General features: G+C 40.4%; 1 protein-coding gene across 3 annotated transcripts in view; it reads right to left on the reverse strand.

Annotated features, from left to right (window-relative positions):
* CFAP61 (cilia and flagella associated protein 61) overlaps positions 1–19,401 on the reverse strand; it is a 423,133-nt gene that overhangs the window by 311,453 nt on the left and 92,279 nt on the right. For all 3 annotated transcript variants that reach the window (XM_073672462.1, XM_073672463.1, XM_073672461.1), the window contains exons 9-11: positions 11,532–11,626; positions 8,604–8,672; positions 4,231–4,406 (exon numbers count right to left, since the gene is read on the reverse strand). In XM_073672462.1, the coding sequence (XP_073528563.1) occupies positions 4,231–4,406; positions 8,604–8,672; positions 11,532–11,626 (340 nt within the window). The remainder of the gene's footprint in view (positions 1–4,230; positions 4,407–8,603; positions 8,673–11,531; positions 11,627–19,401) is intronic.

The following is a 19,401-nucleotide window of genomic DNA, read 5'->3' on the forward strand; positions in this document are numbered from 1 at the left end:
TAACTATTAGAGTACAATTGAAAGGTTTTTGTACAAACTGCCTATAACAGTATATTTTTAAAAAAATAAAAAACTCAAACTGCACTCAAAATGCATGTTCCAAATTATTATGCACAGCAGAGTTTTCAACCTTTCATTTTAATAAAGAACAAAAAAATGGTCATTTTTGAAATTATAAGCATTAGCAGGTTATTACAAACTGAAATCAAACAGTTTTCAACTCAAAACTTTATTCTAGGTGATGTTACATTTGCACATAGGACCGCTTGTTCGAAAGGAGCTTCTGAACTCTCTCGTCCATTGAATTTGTCAGGTTTTGGATGGTTTCTGCTTCAATTGTTTTGCATGAGGACAGAATACCCTCCCAGAGCTGTTGCTTAGATGTGAACTGCCTCCCGCCATCATAGACACTCCTTTTGATGATGCTCCAGAGGTTCTCAATGGGGTTGAGGTCAGGGGAGCATGGGTGCCACACCATAAGTTTGTCCCCTTTTATGCCCATAGCAGCCAGAGATGCAGATGTGTTATGTGCAGCATGAGACGGGGCATTATCATGCATGAAATGATCTCGATGGTCCAGATGGATGGAGTGGAGGATGGCTGGTTGATGGACACTCCATGCAAACACGGCTACGGCGCTAACAAGGAGGAGGTGGAGTAATGTTTTGGGCTGGAATCATGGGGAGAGAGATTGTCGGCCCTTTTAGGATCCCTGAAGGGGTAAAGATGAACTCCATAATGTATGTTGAGTTTCTCAAACAGCACTTCCTTCCATGGTTCAAGAAGAAGAACCGTGCATTCCGCAGCAAGATCATTTTCAGGCATGATAATGCACCGTCTCATGCTGCACATAACACATCTGCATCTCTGGCTGCTGTGGGCATAAAAGGGGACAAACTTATGGTGTGGCACCCATGCTCCCCTGACCGCAACCCCATTGAGAACCTCTGGAGCATCATCAAAAGGAGTGTCTATGATAGCGGGAGGCAGTTCACATCTAAGCAACAGCTCTGGGAGGGTATTCTGTCCTCATGCAAAACAATTGAAGCAGAAACCATCCAAAACCTGACAAATTCAATGGACGAGAGAGTTCAGAAGCTCCTTTCGAACAAGGGGTCCTATGTGCAAATGTAACATCAACTAGAATAAAGTTTTGAGTTGAAAACTGTTTGATTTCAGTTTGTAATAACCTGCTAATGCTTATAATTTCAAAAATGACCATTTTTTTGTTCTTTATTAAAATGAAAAGGTTGAAAACTCTGCTGTGCATAATAATTTGGAACATGCATTTTGAGTGCAGTTTGAGTTTTTTATTTTTTTAAAAATATACTGTTATCATAGGCAGTTTGTACAAAAACCTTTCAATTGTACTCTAATAGTTATTTGACTGGAAAATTACAATGACTGCAATTCATATAGGTAATTTGGGAAAATCTGAGAAAATATTATTTGCATAATAATTTGGAACACAGTGTACAGAGGGTGAAATAAGTATTAAACACGTCACCAATTTTCTAAGGTGGTATTGACTTGAAATTCCTACCAGATGTCGGTAACTACCCAACCAATCCACATAGGCAAATAAATCACCAGATATGTCCATAAATTAAGTTATGTGTAATAATGAGAAATGACACAGGGAAAAGTATTGAACACGATTATTGAAATGTATTTAATACTTTGTTCAAAAGCATTTGTTGGTGATAACAGCTTCAAGACGCCTCCTGTATGGAGATACTAGTTACATGCATTGCTCAAGTGTGATTTTGGCCCATTCTTCAACACAAACACCCTTTACATCTTGAAGATCCCGTGGGCTCCTTCTATGAACTCTGAGCTTTAGCTCCTTCGATAAATTTTCTATTGTATTCAGGTCAGGTGATCGGCTGGGCCATTCTAGTAGCTTTATTTTCTTTGTCTGAAACCGATTGAGAGTTTCCTTTCCTTGGCTGTGTGTTTGGGATCATTGTCTTGCTGAATTGTCCACCCTTATTTCATCTTCATCATCCTGGTAGATGGCAGCAGATTTTTATCAAGAATGTGTCACCAAATTTGTCCATTCATCCTTCTTTCAATCATATGAAGTTTGCCAATATCATATGCTGAAAAACAGCCCCACACCATGATGTCCGACCTCCAAATTTCACTGTTGGTACAGTGTTTTTGGGTTGATATGCAGTGCCTTTTGGCCTCCAAACATGGTGTACATAATGGCATCCAAAGAGTTCAATTTTGGGCTCATCTGACCAGACTATATTCTCCCAGCATTTCACCGGCTTGTCTAAATGTTATTGAGCAAATTTTAAACGTGCTTGAACATGCCTTTTGTTCAGCAAAGGAGTCATGCATGGTGAGCGTGCATACAGGCCATGGAAGGTGAGTGCATTACTTATAGTTTTCTTTCAAAGAACTGCTGATTCCAGGTATTTCTGTAGCTCTCCACAGGTGGTCCTTGGTTCTTGGACAACTCTTCTGATAATTTTTTTCACTATCTTGTCTGAAATCTTGTGGGGAGCACAGGGTCATGGCCGGTTTACGGTGAAATTATGTTCTTTCCACTTCCGAATTATGGCCCCAACAGTGCTGACTGGAATCTTTAGTAGTTTAGAAATTCTTCTATAACAAATGTCATCAGTATGTTTTGCAACAATAAGGTTGCGAAGGTCTGGAAACAGCTCACTGGTTTTACCCATCATGAGATGTTTCTTGTGTGGCACCTTGGTAATGAGACACCTTTTTAAAGTCCATCAGTTGAACCAGTTGATATTATTTTTTACTAAGTGGCAGGATTGCTTTCTAATTACTGATAGATTTCAGCTGGTGTCATGACTGGATGGGTTGTTACAGACATCTGGTGATAATTTCATGTCAATAATACCTTTAGATATATATTTACTTAGAAAATTGGTTATGTGTTCAATACTTATTTCACCTGCTGTATCTATAAACATAACAGAGTAGACACAAAAATGTATTGGTGGGTGAACTAAAAAGGAAACACCCATGAAGAAAATAAGAGGCAATGAGAACAAAGTGGACATAATATATTTGTACCTTATACAGAAAGGCAAGTAAAAAATTGATAGTACAAAGTTAAGGACGCATAGCAAGCAGATGACATTGAAGCACCCAAAAATAATTTGCTGTAACAAAAGGTAAAAATTAGATACTTGCTGAAATAGCAAAATATGGAGGCTCTCCCACCTAACAAACTTGATGCGGGTTTCACAAATGCTTGTGAGGTCTGTATAAATTTACTGAATAAATGTACAATATATTTCACGGATAATTTCAGGTGAGTTCTTGGGATCTGATAACACTATTTCTACTCATTATATAATATCTGGCTTTTATTTTTTTAATTTCATTTATCCAGTTTTCGCCTCTCACTCAACATATAATTGTCAGTTTTCCCTGGGCTTACAGAGAGTAGAGTGAGTGTAGATTAGCTGCGATGATGTCTTTCATACACTACACACAGAAAATAAAAGATCCTGCTACCATAGTTTTACGTAGCAAACCCTCAGAAGAAACAGCAGTATGGAAGGTATTTACAGAAGTAATGAGCAGTGTAGTTGTGAATCCAGCACTGTGGTGAGGTACAACACTCACTGGAAGCTGCAGTACTGTTTTTGTGTGTCCCTTTGCCTTTGTCTTAATCCATTAGCTCCTCCTTCCTGCTTCCATCCTAAATTTATATACTTCTATGGGTGGCAGCATGTAAACTGAACTTTATGTGTACGAACTTCTGCAGACATATTTTAACCTTTAAGACAGGGATGTGAAACTGAAATACACAGAGCGTCAAAATTAAACACTTGGACACAGTCACGGGCCAACCTTGATATTTATTAAAAAAAATGTCTACAATTGAGGAAGTTTTTCCTTATCAAATATAGCGATGAACCGCTATGTGCTATTGTCTGAACTAATAACATATCGTAATATTTATCCCATATGGTGAATGTCGAAACAAAAAAATATAGAAATGTCAGAATCGCTGGTCACTTTTCATCCCCCAATAATTGGAAAAAATGTTTATTATTTAGTTGTAAAAAATAAATAAATGAATAAATAAATAAATACATTTGGCGTCACCATAACCATTCTGACATGTAGAACAAAGTTACCAGGCTATTTTTACTGTGTACACTTAACTTTTCATATATATAAGCTGTAACATGGATATAGAAGGTGAACGGTCATAACTATTACATATTGTACACTTGCCTTGTTTCATGCTTTTCATCAATGCAAAACAGCTGAATGCAGAAGGCAGTGACGTCTCCTTTGTACGCAGGGTGGAAGGGCTGACTCTCTGCTTCTAAGCTTGGGGTCTCTGGGGTCTTGCAATTCACACCTCCGATGGCATCATCTGCACTGGATGCTCGGCTCAGTATTCGTATCTGCGGGTATGAGAGGCAGGGGACTGAGAATTTTCTTTGTTGAAAACATAAAACATCTTGCATCACCGGCCACTACAAAGCTGTAGCGGCCACAAGAGTGAAGTGAGTAAATACAAAAACAAATCCAAGCGTTTTCCTTATCAATTCAGATGAGTTCTCAGAGTAACACAGTGCATTTACTGAACATGCATTTCAGTAGGCCAACATTTCGGATTTTAAAAACATTTTCAAGCTTTTGTTATAAAGTATTCTAATTTACTGAGATAATGACTTTTGTGTTTTCATTGGCTGTAAGCCATAATCATCAACATTAACAGAAATAGATCACTCTGTTTGTAATGACTCTATATAATATAGGAGTTTTACTTTTTGCATTGAAGAACTGAAATAAATTAACTTTTTGCTGATATTCTAATTTAGTGAGACGTACCTGCATATATAAGAGAAATTCAGCATTTTTATTTCAAGAATATAAAATATATAATTTTATTAAGTTAAAACTAGGTCAACTAGGACTCATAAACCTACATGAAAAAATGGACATATTGTTCCCGCGCAATAATTGACTGAGTCTTTACAAAAAGTGAGATGTCTGAAATGCATGTAATCAGTCACTAAGGCCGGTCCTCCCTCCCACAGTGCTATTAGTGAACGAAGACCATGAATATGTTCCAGACTTGTATTCATTCATTGGGCAAACTTTAATGAGATGAATGACATGTAAGTTATCTAATTTCAAAGTTATTCATACTAGGGTATATCTCAAGTAGATTCTTACGCAAGGAGAGATAAGATTCCAGGAGAGCTGGATTTTCTTAGCAAACCAAGTGTATGGGCACACCATGTCTTTTTCAGGCGGTTTCCACCTGGAACCCACCTGAAAAAGCGCTAAAAAAAATGTAAAAAAGAATTAACTTATGCATAGCACTGTAAAACTACTTGTTGGGCATATATTCAGGGTTTTTTTTTACTTCTTTTAAAGGGACCCTGTCGTGTCCCCAAACACTATTAACCTGCAGATATGGGGTTAATCTGCAGGTTAATAGTGATCCAATGTCGTCTGCCTGCCTTTCTTAAGGTGCGGCTACTGAGAGAAAATTAACTTTATTCTTCCAGGAGCGGTGGACTTTGAGTCTAGAGGTGTGCCAGGAGGAGCTATAGTCATTGCTCACAGCAGCTGTAAGTACGCCACAGCACTTTGATTGACATCTCACACTGGACAGATGAACTGCAGAGTGACCTGTCAATCAATGTGCTGGGACGTGCTTTCAGCCTCAGCTCACAGTTTACTGAGCAGTGACTGAAGCCTCTCCAGGTATACAGTGCTGCTCACCATTATTGGCACCCCTTCATTTTTTTCATAGACTGTACAATATCTTAAGAAATAAATGGAAATGTACCAAAGTTATATCCTCAGGATTTTTTAATTAGTGGTCCAAAGTAATACAACAATACAACATTGTTTTTCAACTTCCATGTTGCAATTTCAAAGAAGAAACAGAATAAACAGCATGTGCAGCAATAAAGGCACCCCTAATTAATACTTGGTTGCACACCCTTTGGCATTTGTGACAGCCTCCAAATGTTTCTTGTAGCCATCTATAAGCTTCTTGCACTTCTCAGCTGGAATTTTCTCCCACTCTTCCATTGCAGTTTGTTAAAGCTCTTGAATGCTTGCAGGGTTCTTTTTCCCAATGGCAGATTTCAGTTCACCCCAAAGATTTTCAATGGGATTAAGGTCAGGACTCAATGCTGGCCATTTTAAAACAGTCCATTTTTTCTTTTTCAACTTTTGGATGTTTGCTTTGGGTCATTGTCTTGCTGGAGGACCCATGATTTTCGACTCAAACCAAACTTTCTTACACTGGGTAGGACATTTCGCTCTAAAATCTCTTGATAATTCTCTGATTTCATGATTCCTGTGATATGGTCAAGGCCTCCAGTACTAGACACAGAAACCTTCCCCACAGCATTATGGATCTTCCACCATGCTTAACTGTTGTTAAGGTGTTCTTTTCCTTATGAGCTTCATTGTGCCGTCTGTAAACAAACTGTTGCTTTGCATTGCCAAAAAGCTCTATTTTTGTTTCATCAGTCCACAGAACATTTTTCCAGAAAGATTGTGATTTGTAAAGGTACTCTTTGGCAAAGATCAGTCATTCCTTTTTATGTCTTTTCTTCAGTAATGGTTTCTTCCTTGGCCTTCGCCCATAAAGCTCTGCTTTGTTTAGTCACACTCCAATCAAGATAGCTGCCGGCCAGTCCGAGCATTGTGATGCGATTGTCATCCGTGTTATACGGCCGTCTAACTGTGCCCTAAGACTGAAAGTCAGCGGCTCCTTGGAGGAGTAAAGTTCATTTTTTTCCGGTAGACATGACTTCAGTAAAGCCTCTGGACAGCCTTGGAATGCTATTAACCTGGAGATTAACCCTACATTTTCAGGTTAATAACATTTGAGGACATGACAGATTCCCTTTAACCACTTCAGGCTTCAAAAGCCATGAAATGGCTTAAAGAAATGATTGCTCCATTCTTCTGGCAGCTTCCAATGGGAAGCCACCACTATTTTCTATGCAAAAATGAGTGAAAAATCGACAAAGAAGACACTTCAGGAAAAACACTGCTGGCGTATTCCTGAAACATCTTCTGCTTCTAAACTTATACGGCTTCGGTGTGTATAAGACGTGGTTGTGCACATACCCTTAAGGTGCATTCACACTGCAGGATTATTGGGAACAATGAACACTCGTTCCCAATAATGTTACAGTGTAAACAGACTGCCGATCAACTGCTGATCGCTCTTTCGTCAGGTGATATGATCTTTTGCCTGCTTTAAAGATCATTGTTCCCAGCAGCACATCATCCTGTGTAAATATTGCTGCCAAGATTCAGGCTATGTGCCCACGTAGCAGATTTGATGCAGAGCGTTTTTGCCTCTCTCTGGCAGAAAAAAACGCATAAAGATTTACATGCGTTTTTTCTGCCAGAGAGAAGCGTTTTTACATGCGTTTTCGCATGCGTTTTTTCAAGCAGTTTTCCAAGCGATTTTGAGCATCACTTGGAAAAGTGCTTCACAAGTTGGTCACACAACATAAATCCATGCAACTGACATGAATTTATAATGTGTGAACAACTAATGCTTTAAATGCAGCATCTATAGTAAAAAAAAGAGAATTAAAACGTTAAAAATAAAAAAAAAACCTGTATACTCACCTCTCCGGTCTCCTCCAGTCTGCTCCCGGTGGCATCCACTCTCCTCGGCGTCTCGCAGTGTACTGTCAGGACTTGCGGTGACGTCATTTAGTCAGCTAATGGTCACGTGTCAGGTGATGGTCAGCTGACTAAATGACGTCACCGCAGGTCCTGACAGTACACCGCAGGACGCCAAGGAGAGAGGACGTGGCCGGGAGCAGACTGGAGGAGACCGGAGAGGTGAATATACAGGTTGTGTTTATTTTAAACTTTTTTATTTCTTTTTTTCACCGCGTGGTAGCCGGGATGAAGAGGAGTTGTAGTCTTCTCTTCATCCTGGGTACCACACGCACCGCGATTACGCTGCAAATTCGCGGCCATTGAATTTAATTGAAACGCAGCAAATCCACATATACCTGCGGGTTTGCTGCGTTTCAATGTTCCTCAATGGCGGCGAATTTGCAGCGTAATCGCGGTAGAAATGGTCATACTGCGTTTTGTAACGCAATGAGAATTCGGCGCACAAATTAGCGCATCATGTGCACAGCACATCCGAATTCACATTGCTTTGCATGGCAGACTGTTTTACAAGCGTTTTTGCAGCCGTAAAAACGCCGCAAAAAAGCTACAAAAACGCTACATGGGCACTTAACCTAAAGAGTGTCTATGAGCACACAACAATCTACAACAATTACTGACCGTTCTACATCTAGACAGGCTACTAAATAACCGCCAAATGGCAAATATGTTGCCAATCGGCGGTCGCGTGATGCAAGCGGCCTGTCAGTGTGAACCCACCCTTAGTGTGCTTTTACACTGGGCGATCATGGTGAACAAGCATTCTTAAAGGCAGTATTAACAGGCTACCAATCACACAATGATCAGTAGGGTGAAATCTGCAAAAAAAAAAATCTGCAAATAACACGTTCAGATATGGATCATCCAGTATCACCATGAATTTCCTGTAATTAGGCATAATATAACATTCATCCCCATCATTTTACCTGCAAATCATTCTGTTTTTGGACAACATCCGTTTCAGAATTAATTCCAGACTCCTGGTTTAGGTCCACCTGAAAAGACATAATATCCCATATACATTATTAAGTTTTATGTTATTTGTTATATTATTTACAATATTATCATTTCCATTTACTAACTGTACAAGTTTTATTTCGTGCAGCTTGTACAGGGGACACAGATTCTGCAGCGCTGTACACCATTTGCAATCAGCAGTAAAAGCTATAGAGATAGATAATAGATATAGATAGACACAGACATAAAGACAGACCGACAGACATATAGACATATAATTGCACAACCCCCAGACATATCGTAAAGTTCCACCCTGTGGAGCTTATTGGACAGCTTTTTATGAATGAATAAATAAATGAATAAAACAAGGTGGCTTCCCCTTTCCACCCTTTTTGGCAACTGGCAAAGGTAAAGCAGACAGCTGCAGGCTTATATTATCAGGCTGGGAAGGTCCATGGTTGTTGGGCTTTTCCCAGCCTAAAAATACCAGTCCTCAGCTGACCCAGTAGTGGCGCATCACATTACTTGTGTCAATTCTGGCGCTTTGCTTTGGCTCTTTCTGATGCCCTGGTGCACTGGCAATCGGGCTTGGGGTTGAAGTCAGCTGTGAATTGTCCAAAAACACAGCTTACATCAAGTCCTGGTGTTAGTAACGGAGAGATTTCCATCAGACACCCACATTACTAACCCCCCGCAAAAAAGAAAAACACACACACAAAAATACTTTATTGAAATAAACACTCCTCAACACAATTCCTCGTTCTCCAATTTATAAAAAAAAAAGTTCCCATGCAGGTTCACCGTAGTCCACCGAATCCGTAGTCCAGCTTTACCTTTGCTGGCTACAAAAAACGTAGGTTTTTTTCATTTATTAATTTGTTTATTTAATCATAAAAAGCTGTCCAATAAGCTCCACAGGGTGCAATTATATCAACATGCCTGCTGGTCTGTCTATATGACTGTCTGTATAGAATTTCACACCCTAATACTATTTATTTGTACATGTGGCTATTTCAAAGCCATGGCCAGCAATACCGTTACATGGTCAGTTGTTCCTCCGTTCCTGAGAAATCAATGTTTGAATTGATATGCAAATGAGGCTGAAGGACTATGGTAGATCTGAAGCCTCTGTAATTCCAGGTCTATTCCCCGCCAGCGAGGAATAGAGCTGGAGTGACCGAAGCTTCAAATCCACAAATAGCTTTTCAGCCTCATTTGCATATCAATTCATACGCTGATTTCTCAGTAACAGACAGGCCATGTAACAGTATTGCTGGAATTGTCTTTGAAAAAGCCTCATTCACATATAGTTTGAGGTGTTAAATCCTGCTGAAAGATTCCCTGTAATGCCATGTTCACATGTTCAGTATTTGGTCAGTATTTTGCACCAGAATTTGTAAACTGAAAGGGAGAAGATACAGATTAGATATTAGAAAAAACTTTTTGCCAGTGAGGGAGATCAATGAGTGGGACAGGTTGCCACGAGAGGTGGTGAGTTTTCCTTCAATGGAAGTCTTCAAACACAGGCTGGACAGACATCTGTCTGAGATGGTTTAGTGACTCCTGCATTGAGCAGGGGGCTGGACACGATGACCCTGGAGGTCCCTTCCAACTCTATCCTTATATGTTTCTATTGCCATAGAAGACATAGTATGGTTTGCTTGGACACAAAGTATTTTCCTCTCGTCCTATAGATTCATGTCTAGCTTTAGATTATGGATGTTTGTCTTGTTTGTTTGGCGTAAATAGGTTTAAAAGGGTTCACCATATCTGGTCGGTGGGGGTGCAACGTCATGCACCCCCGCCAATCAGCCGTTACTGGTGCTGGACAGACGTTCTTGGATTCTGACAGAACACAGCAGCTCTGTCAAAACTATAATGCCCATGGTTGGGTACTGTAGATGCATCCCCTATTTAAATAGCATGTGAATCTGCAGTACCTGGCCGCGGCCACCAGAAATGACTGGGCTGCTGTGTTGCAGCAGCATCCAAAAACTTTCGGGTTCACAACTCCACCGATCAGATATTGATGGCTTACCCTATGGATAAGTCATCAATAAAAAAAAGTAGTGGCCAACCCTTTAATAGATTGTTACATTTTCCATATAATTTGGAAGTGTGCTCCTCTCTTTTTCTATATGTTGTGTGTTTGCTTTTTCGTACTTTGTTCAGATTTGTTCACACGAGTCGCACTCCTTAGGCTCTAATACTTTTGCAGTGTCCGCTTCCTCTGAATCACGACTTATAATAGTAATAAAGACAATTTGCAGTACATCTGTGAACCATTTAAAGGGAATCTGTCAGCAGGTTTTTGCTACCTCCTCTGAGAGCAGCCTGATGTAGGCAAAGAAAAGCTGAATCCAATGATGTATCATTTAGTTTACTGGGTGCAGTCGTTCTCATACAGAGCTTTTAGATTTAGACTGAAGCAGAGCTGAGGAAGCTAACTCCGCCCACAATAGATTCTGTATGTACAATGTCTATAGACAGTGAGGAGCCTGTCACAGAAGGGGGCGTGTCAGACTAGCATGCTACTGTGTCCCAGCAATGATAAGCTCCTGGTGCTAAAACAAACAAAAGCTGAGCTTGATAAGAGAGGCATCTCTGAAATCAGTGTTTTAACTCCTACCTCACGCTGTCTTCAGATTACATAGTAAAAATCTGCTGACAGATTCCCTTTAAGTAACTTTTGAGATCTCGTCTCTGATCTCTTGAGATTTCATCTTTGATGCTGAAGAAAGAGATCTTACAGTTATCACATGAAAGAACAGAATCCTAAATAACTACTCCTGATATCTTCATTTCTTACACTCTGCAACACATAATGATGATGACAATAATGCAGCAGACACAGATTTCCAAATGAGACCTATTAATTAAAGTGTTATGTACCGTACCTTCTCATCTGTCTCTTGAACACTTATGACGTCTGACAGCAGGGATAATTTGGATCCTGACCTTTGACTTGTTTGTCTGCTTAGCATTACATCTCCTGGAAGACAGTCGTAATGTTTACATCAAACACTGAGAAGCAACTGGTAATGACTTAAGACTAATTAATTAAAGATGTATTATAGGTTTATTTTCGGATATTAATTAAAGTGACTGCTGTGTTTGAAAAGAGAAGTAGATTGGATTCTGGAAGCCATTAACTGCAGATTGCCCGGCTAAGTGCAATCTTGCCACTACAAACAAGGCTAATGATATTTGTATGCCTTTGAGCTATTGCACTAGCCCCCTAAAGCTCTTCTAGTGTGGCAGACACAGAGTTGGGACACAGACTTCAGTCTATCGATAGATTTTATCCAGAAATCATACTATTCCACTCGCATTTATATGTAAAGGGTGTTTTGAAATTACAGGTTTATTTTTTTTTACTGGATTTTTTAAAAAGAGAGCAGTCCGCATCATTGCACATAGATTCTGTACACACACGGATACCTTTGGGTAGACTTTTTTATTACTCAACTGTAATTGGCAATCTCTGTCACTCCCATAGTAAGTGAATGTAGCTGTAATATGCATGTGTGTCCCTGCGTTAGGCCACAACCATGGAGGGGAAGAACGGGATTATGATCATGGGGGTACAGTTGTAGGTCCACCAGAGAGCAACCTTTTATCAACTAGTCTTGGGATTAGGTGACCAATGTTTTTCTTGGTTATACTCAGGTGCATGTAGAGTCTGCAATTTTGGGGGGGGGACAATGGTGTAAATATAAATGTTTGAGAGGGAAAAATCGATATAAAATTAAAAGGGTTTTCAGAGACTAACATATTGATGGACCATCCATAGGGCAGCTCATCTATATGAGATCATTGGGGATCCGACACCTGGCACCCCAACTGCTCGGCTGACAGGATATAAGAAGTGTGTGGAGCAGAACCCTGCAGTTCTGCACATTGTGTAGTGGCTGCTGCTAAGTACTGCAGTTCAATTTTGATTGACTTGAGATTTTAATGATTTTAAGCAAAACATTTCATTACAGAGTACAACTTCCATACAAAGAAAAACAACAAACACCGCACTATGTATTGTGAGTACAAACTTCGTAGAAATCAATCACGTTCTCTTACCAATATTATTGGTGTGTAGTGATAATTCTTATCATCTTTTTTTAATTATTTTTATAATGTCAGTAAATTATATTACTGTAAGAATATTTAATGGGGATAAGGACTGAGATTAAAAAATGTTTTCTAGTCTCAGTCAGTTACAGCATATCACTTTCTGATCAGAGGGACCCCCTGTAAAAAGCTGCTACCAGCAAAGGGACTTGGCAGTAAAGGTGATCATACACATATAGATTAATGAAAGCGGTTTCCCAACTCTCCCTCCTATGCATATGTTTGAGGAAAGATTTAGTGGGCAAGTTGGATTTCAATATACCCGATCCTTTGTTCTAAAAGGGAGCTAAACCGCTTGCAGGGATATCTGACGGCTGCTCATTCCCCTCTCTCTATTGAGGATACATGCATACTTAGCCAAGCTAAGAGCGCATGCTTGTGGGGAGATTAGATTTCAGCTGACAGCTGTGTAAGGTATATTGCCCCCCAAAATGGCCCATTAAAGTGTATCTATTATCTCAGATAACTTTTCAGATTAGGCTGTGTGACAGAGTCACTGGTGATATATGTGAGGGGAGATATGCTTCACTGCGGCTACTAGCTTCAGTGAACTAAACCTACAAATTTCCTCTAACATGCTATGTGTTGGGGGTTAAACCATCATTTTCAAAGGGAGTGTTTTTTCGTGAATGACATTGAGAAGGGCGGGAGGTCATTCACCATATCTCTACCTCAGGGTGTTGCTGAGGAATGTTAAATGCTTAGTCACTGTTTTTTTTTCTCTGGTGTGGTCTGGAGAAGGAAGTCTCCATACTGTGAGTGGAAGCCAGGGAGCTCCACAGAAGGACTTTTGTTGAACTGTTTTGTGTTACCTATAGCGGGTGAAACCCGGTCAACTATGGACTTATATGTTATCTTTTTGTTTTTCGTTATCCCAGAAAGGACGTGTTTATTTTGTGGAACCTTGCTGGAGTTTATGCGGTATATTAATAAACCTGCAGGAAGTTAACCCAAAACGTGTTTCCTGTGTCTGCCTCTGTAAGAGCTTAGCAAGGCGCTTTACCACAGCTGTTAAAGGTGTGTACATGAGGAATGATACTATTTCTGGCCATTATATGAGTTGTATCTTGTATTTTTCACTAACTTTCCCCTCTACATGCTCTATTTCCAATTTTCAGTTCTCTCTAAGCTAGTAGGTTGACACTAGTGTCTTTCATATCTTGTATATACAGACATAAACCATTCCTTCTCTTCTTTGTCTAAAGTACATGAGACAAAAGCAGTAGCCACATGAAATACATTGTACAGCAGTACTGAGCTGTGTAGCTGTGAATCCAGCATTGAAGTGAAATAAAACAGGTGTTTGAAGCTGCAGCCCCATCTGCCTGTGTCTGCTTGTCTCTCACTGTGCAGATAGCTCCTCACTCCATCCACCCCTCCCCTCTCAATATAATATAACAGGAGAAGTAACCTGACATTTCACTGTGTTAGCAGGCGGTTTTGCTTTGACCACAATGGATTTGAGCTGATTTTTTTCAGAGTGGATGTTGAGATCAAAAGGAGATGGGGAGGGGAAGAAAGGCTCACAAGTGGAGAAAAAAAGAAGATTTGTCTAATAAAACATATATTGCAACGTGTCTAATATTTACCTGCACTACAGGCTTATGACCTTCAAATTAAAAAAAATAATAATAATGGAGCGACAAATCGATTTCTTGACTTCTTTACTTTTCATTTATCAGTTATCCCAAATTTCTATTATACTATTTTTATAAACTTTAGAATCAGACTATTGAGGGAAAAGACCTACTACTGTATGTGCTGCCATGACAGCAAAAAATAAAAGTTGAACTGCATGGTCACCATTCTAAGATCAAGTTAAAAAAAAGCTAAACAAAATGAAAACAAGAACAGGTAAGAAAAAAGGTAGATACATACATAAAACAGATTTTAAAGAGATGATCAGGGACTATTTTATTTTATTTTTTTACTATCGACAAAGATGCTACCTACCTGCCTGTTGTGCCTGGCGCAGATCTCTGCCGGCATATTGCGGTCACAGACCACTCATGCTGGTGATCTAGCGGCTTCCACTGACATCCCGTCGAAAGAGCGGCAGCCTAACTGCATGTAGTTGGCTGTCAATTAAAATGATGTCGCCAATTACTCACTGTCAACAGAGCAACCAAGAAGAGTAAGAGCTGCTCTGTTGACATGAAGCAGTTGAATTGACAGGAGGAGTAGTCAGCGACCACTTTGTGCTGGCACCGGGTAAAACGGGTACGTAGTTAGTAACTACCTGCCTGTTAGTTTTTAGGCCCACAGTAAAAATAAATAAATAGTCCTAGATAAACCCTTTAAAAATGTGACAAGGGGGTGTAGTATAAAGAGTATGAGTGTTGACTAGGAATCAAAAAGCCTCAACAGAAACTCATTATTTACAAGAAAGTTAACTTTGCACCATTTGTGGTTTTCTCATGGGAATAAGCGCACGCAGCAGGTTTCTTATTTCAAAATGTAAATGAGAAAGCTCTAGAAATATATCATAAGTGTGAAGAAGTGACTCAGTCAGCAATGTTCTTTTACTTTGATTTTTCCTTACGAATATATCTCAATTACTAAAAGACACTGACATAAGGGCAAAACTATTGAAGTTCCCAATTAAAGACACATTTTAATGTATTTTGAAGCCCATGAAAAGAGACCTTTGAAAATTCCCATTAGCGGACAGAAAGATTTTCAGTTTACACTGCAATTTCCTACGCCTTCTGTCATATCATGTCAACTATCATTCTCAAAATTAAGGATATTTGATGTTCTTTTTCTATGTCATGCTGAACCATGATATTATACATTGCGTTCAGTTGTATCTTTTTCGTTTGGATTTTATTTTGGAAAATACAATAAAAACTAAAGGGATAAAAAGAAAACTCTAAATTTGGTTGCATTTGAATATATATTGCAATATTGGGCTAATAGTTGTCGTAAACCAAATTTAACACAGTCATTCTGAAGAAAAAAGAGCAGCTGCTGTAGTTTCCGCTACAAAATCACATAAAGGCTTCCCCGTGTATTACGCAGTGTGGACACATGTGAACCTACAGATGAGCTTATCAGTCCTCGTCCACTTTCAAGGCAGCAATAAAAGGACTGAGTGACATGCAAGCTGTCCTATTGTTCTATACAACAAGAGCAGGGCCCACATTTCAGGAATATGTCACTCCTGTCCTTTATCTCTCCAGCCTGCCCTGTACACAGTTGTTTCTTTATTGGTAAAGCCGTATCAGATGACAGAGGAGCAGCATGGGCACTCAGCAGAATCCATTCGTTTCGGCTTGTGATAGTTGATTAGACGTGTATGGCAATGTTAAGCATAATATCACTAATCAGAAGTGTTGCATTAAAAATGTCTTATTTTATTTCAGAAGATACAAAGTAGAGTTATATCTACAGGAGCGAAGAGGTAACAGCAGCACCCATTCCTTGATGCCTACAAAAGACCATTCGGCCACATAAGAAAACACTAATGGTAACTGCACATAGTAGAGGAGGGTCGCTGGTTCTATTACAAATTTTGCACTGTAGCTTTTGACAATACGTATACAAATTTATTTCATATTACAGGGCATAAGTGCCCCTAAGGCCGGCCATATGCATTCGATTTCTGTCGGTCGAAAATTGCTTAGGCTGCTTGTTTGGCCGACAGCCATCTCAGCCGGTCTCTCCCATGAGTGCTCGTTCTGCTGACTGCTCCTGTGTTGTCTTATGGTGCTTTCACAATGCGTTTAGGAACCCGTCAGTGGCTCACGTTGGGGCTTATGTCTGAATCCCCCGCCTATGGGGCCATAGATTATACTGGTACTGACAGAGTGAACTTGTGTTCTGCCATGCATCATTTTTGGCCATATACGCCTCCAGTAATGTCTAATGTGCATGGGAGCCACTTTACTCACTTCATGGCAGACATCTGTATCATGTTATTAGCAACAGCAGGGCCCGACCTGCTTGTCTCTTGTTACTTAAACCATTCAATTTTCCAGTGTGACCAGATGTATTATTCTTCTGAAAGAGGCCTTTGCCAATAGGCACCTTGTTCACGATCTCCCTAATAGATTATCCCAAAGATGTTCAATGGGGTTAAGAGCAGGACTCTGTACAGCCCAGTCAAGTTCTTCCACATCAAACTCAAGGAACCATGACTTTGTGGACTTTACTTTGTACACAGGGGCACAGTCATATTGGAACAAAAATGGGCTTTCCCCAAACTTTGCCACAAAATAGGAAGCATACAACTGTCTAAAATGTTTTGGAAGGGGACTAGGCCAACCCATGAAAAACAAATCCATAGCATTATCCCAACTCCACCAAGTTTTACAATTGGTACAAAAGTAGTCAAGCAGGTCAAATGCTCTTTGCATTCGACAAACCCTGACTCATCCATCAGACTGCCAGATCCAAATAGAGAGGTGTGATTCATCCCTCCACATAATACGTTTAAGCTCCAGAGTTTCGTGGTTGCAAGCTTTACACCATTCCATCTGACACTTGACATTGTGCTTGGTGATGTAAGACTTGCATGCAGCTGCTCAACCGTGGAAACCTATGCCATGTAGCTCCTGGTGCAGTTTTTTTTGCTTATGATAAGGCCAGAAGAGGTTTGGTGGCTCTTTAATTTACTTGGTCTGTCTCTTTGTGGCTGAGTTGGTGTAGTTCTTACACCTTTGAACTTTTCAATATTACCACTTACAGTTGATTGTGGATTTTTTGGAAGGAAGATACAGTTTGTGAAAAAGTGTTTGCCCCCTTCCTGATTTCTTATTATTTTGTATGTTTGTCACACTTAAATGTTTAAGATCACAAAACAAATTTAAATATTAGACAAAGATAACACAAGTAAACACAAAATGCAGTTTTTAAATGAAGGTCCTATTAAGGGAAAAAGAAATACAAACCTACAGGCCCTGTGTGAAAGATGATTGCCCCCTAAACCTAATACCTGGTTGGGCCACGCTTAGCAGCAACAACTGCAGTCAAGCGTTTGTGATAACTGGCAATGAGTCTTTTACAACGCTCTGGAGGAATTTTGGCCCACTCATCTTTGCAAAATTGTTGCAATTCAGCTACACTGGAGGGTTTCTGAGCATGAACCATTTTTTTAAGGTCATGCCACAGCATCTCAATCAGATTAAGGTCAGGACTTTGACTAAGGGCCCCGTCACACTAAGCGATGCAGCAGCGATCCCGACAACGATACGACCTGTCAGGGATCGTTGCTGCATCGCTAATACATCGCTGGTGAGCTGTCAAACAGGCAGGCTCACCAGCGATCAGGGGAGCAGCGATATCGTGGAAAGAATCGTTCCACGATGTCCTGCTCCCGTTACCAGCCTGCTGCAAGCAGGAGCAGGCTGGTAACTATGGTAAACATCGGGTTACTAAGTGCGCGTGTGCCCCTAGTAACCCGCTGTTTACCATGGATACCACTCTGCTACGGTGCGCGGGAGCCTCCGTGCACCGTAGCAGAGTGGTATCCATGGTAAACAGCGGGTTACTAAGTGCGCGCGTGCCCCTAGTAACCCGATGTTTACCATAGTTACCAGCCAGATCGTTGGTCCCGCTGGTCACACACAGCGATGTGTGCTGGCCAGCGGGAGGCCAACGACCAAAAAATGGTCCAGGACACTTTGCAACGATCAGCGACCTCACAGCAGGGGCCTGATCGTTGCAAAGTGTCACACACAGCGACATCGCTGGTGAGGTCGCTGGTGAGTCACCAAAACCGTGACTCAGCAGCGATATCGCTAGCGATATCGCTATGTGAGACGGGGGCTTAAGCTACTCCAAAGTCTTAATTTTGTTTTTCTTAAGCCATTCAGAGGTGGATTTGCTGGTGTGTTTTGGATCATTGTTCTGCTGCATAACCCAAGTGCGCTTCAGATTGAGGTCATGAACAGATGGCCAGACATCTCCTTCAGGATTTTTTGGTAGACAGCAGAATTAATGGTTCCATTTACCACAGCAAGTCTTCCAGGTCCTGAAACAGCAAAACAGCCCCAGACCATCACACTTCCACCACCATATTTTACTATTGGTATGATGTTCCTTTTCTGAAAAGCTGTGTTAATTCTACGACAGATGTAATAGGACATACACCTTCCAAAAAGTTAAACTTTGGTCTCGTCAGTCCACAGAGTATTCTCCCAAAAGTCTTGGCGATCATCAAGATGTTTTCTGGCAAAACTGATATGAGTCTTTATGTTCTTTTTGCTTAACAGTGGTTTTCGTCTTGGAACTCTGCCATGCATTTTTGCCGAGTCTCTTTCTTATGGTGGAGTCATGAACACTGACCTTAACTGAGGCAAGTGAGGCCGGCAGTTCTTTGGATGTTGTTGTGGGGTCTTTTGTGACCTCTTGGATGAGTCATCGCTGCGCTCTTGGGGTAATTTTGGTGAGCCGGCCACTCCTGGGAAGGGTCACCACTGTTTCATGTTTTTGCCATTTGTGGATAATGGCTCTCACTGTCGTTTGCTGGATTCCCAAAGTTTTAGAAATGGCTTTAAAACCTTTTCCAAACTGATAGATCTCAACTACTTTGTTTCTCATTTGAATTTCTCTAGATCGCAGCATGATATCTACCTTTGAGGATCTTTGGTTGTACTTCACTTTGTCAGGCAGGTCCTATTTAAGTGATTTCTTGATTGA

This window comes from Phyllobates terribilis, unplaced genomic scaffold (genome assembly GCF_046119375.1).
Source record: "Phyllobates terribilis strain yellow unplaced genomic scaffold, ASM4611937v1 Scaffold_3__8_contigs__length_932513732, whole genome shotgun sequence".
NCBI classification, from domain to species: Eukaryota; Metazoa; Chordata; class Amphibia; order Anura; family Dendrobatidae; genus Phyllobates; species Phyllobates terribilis.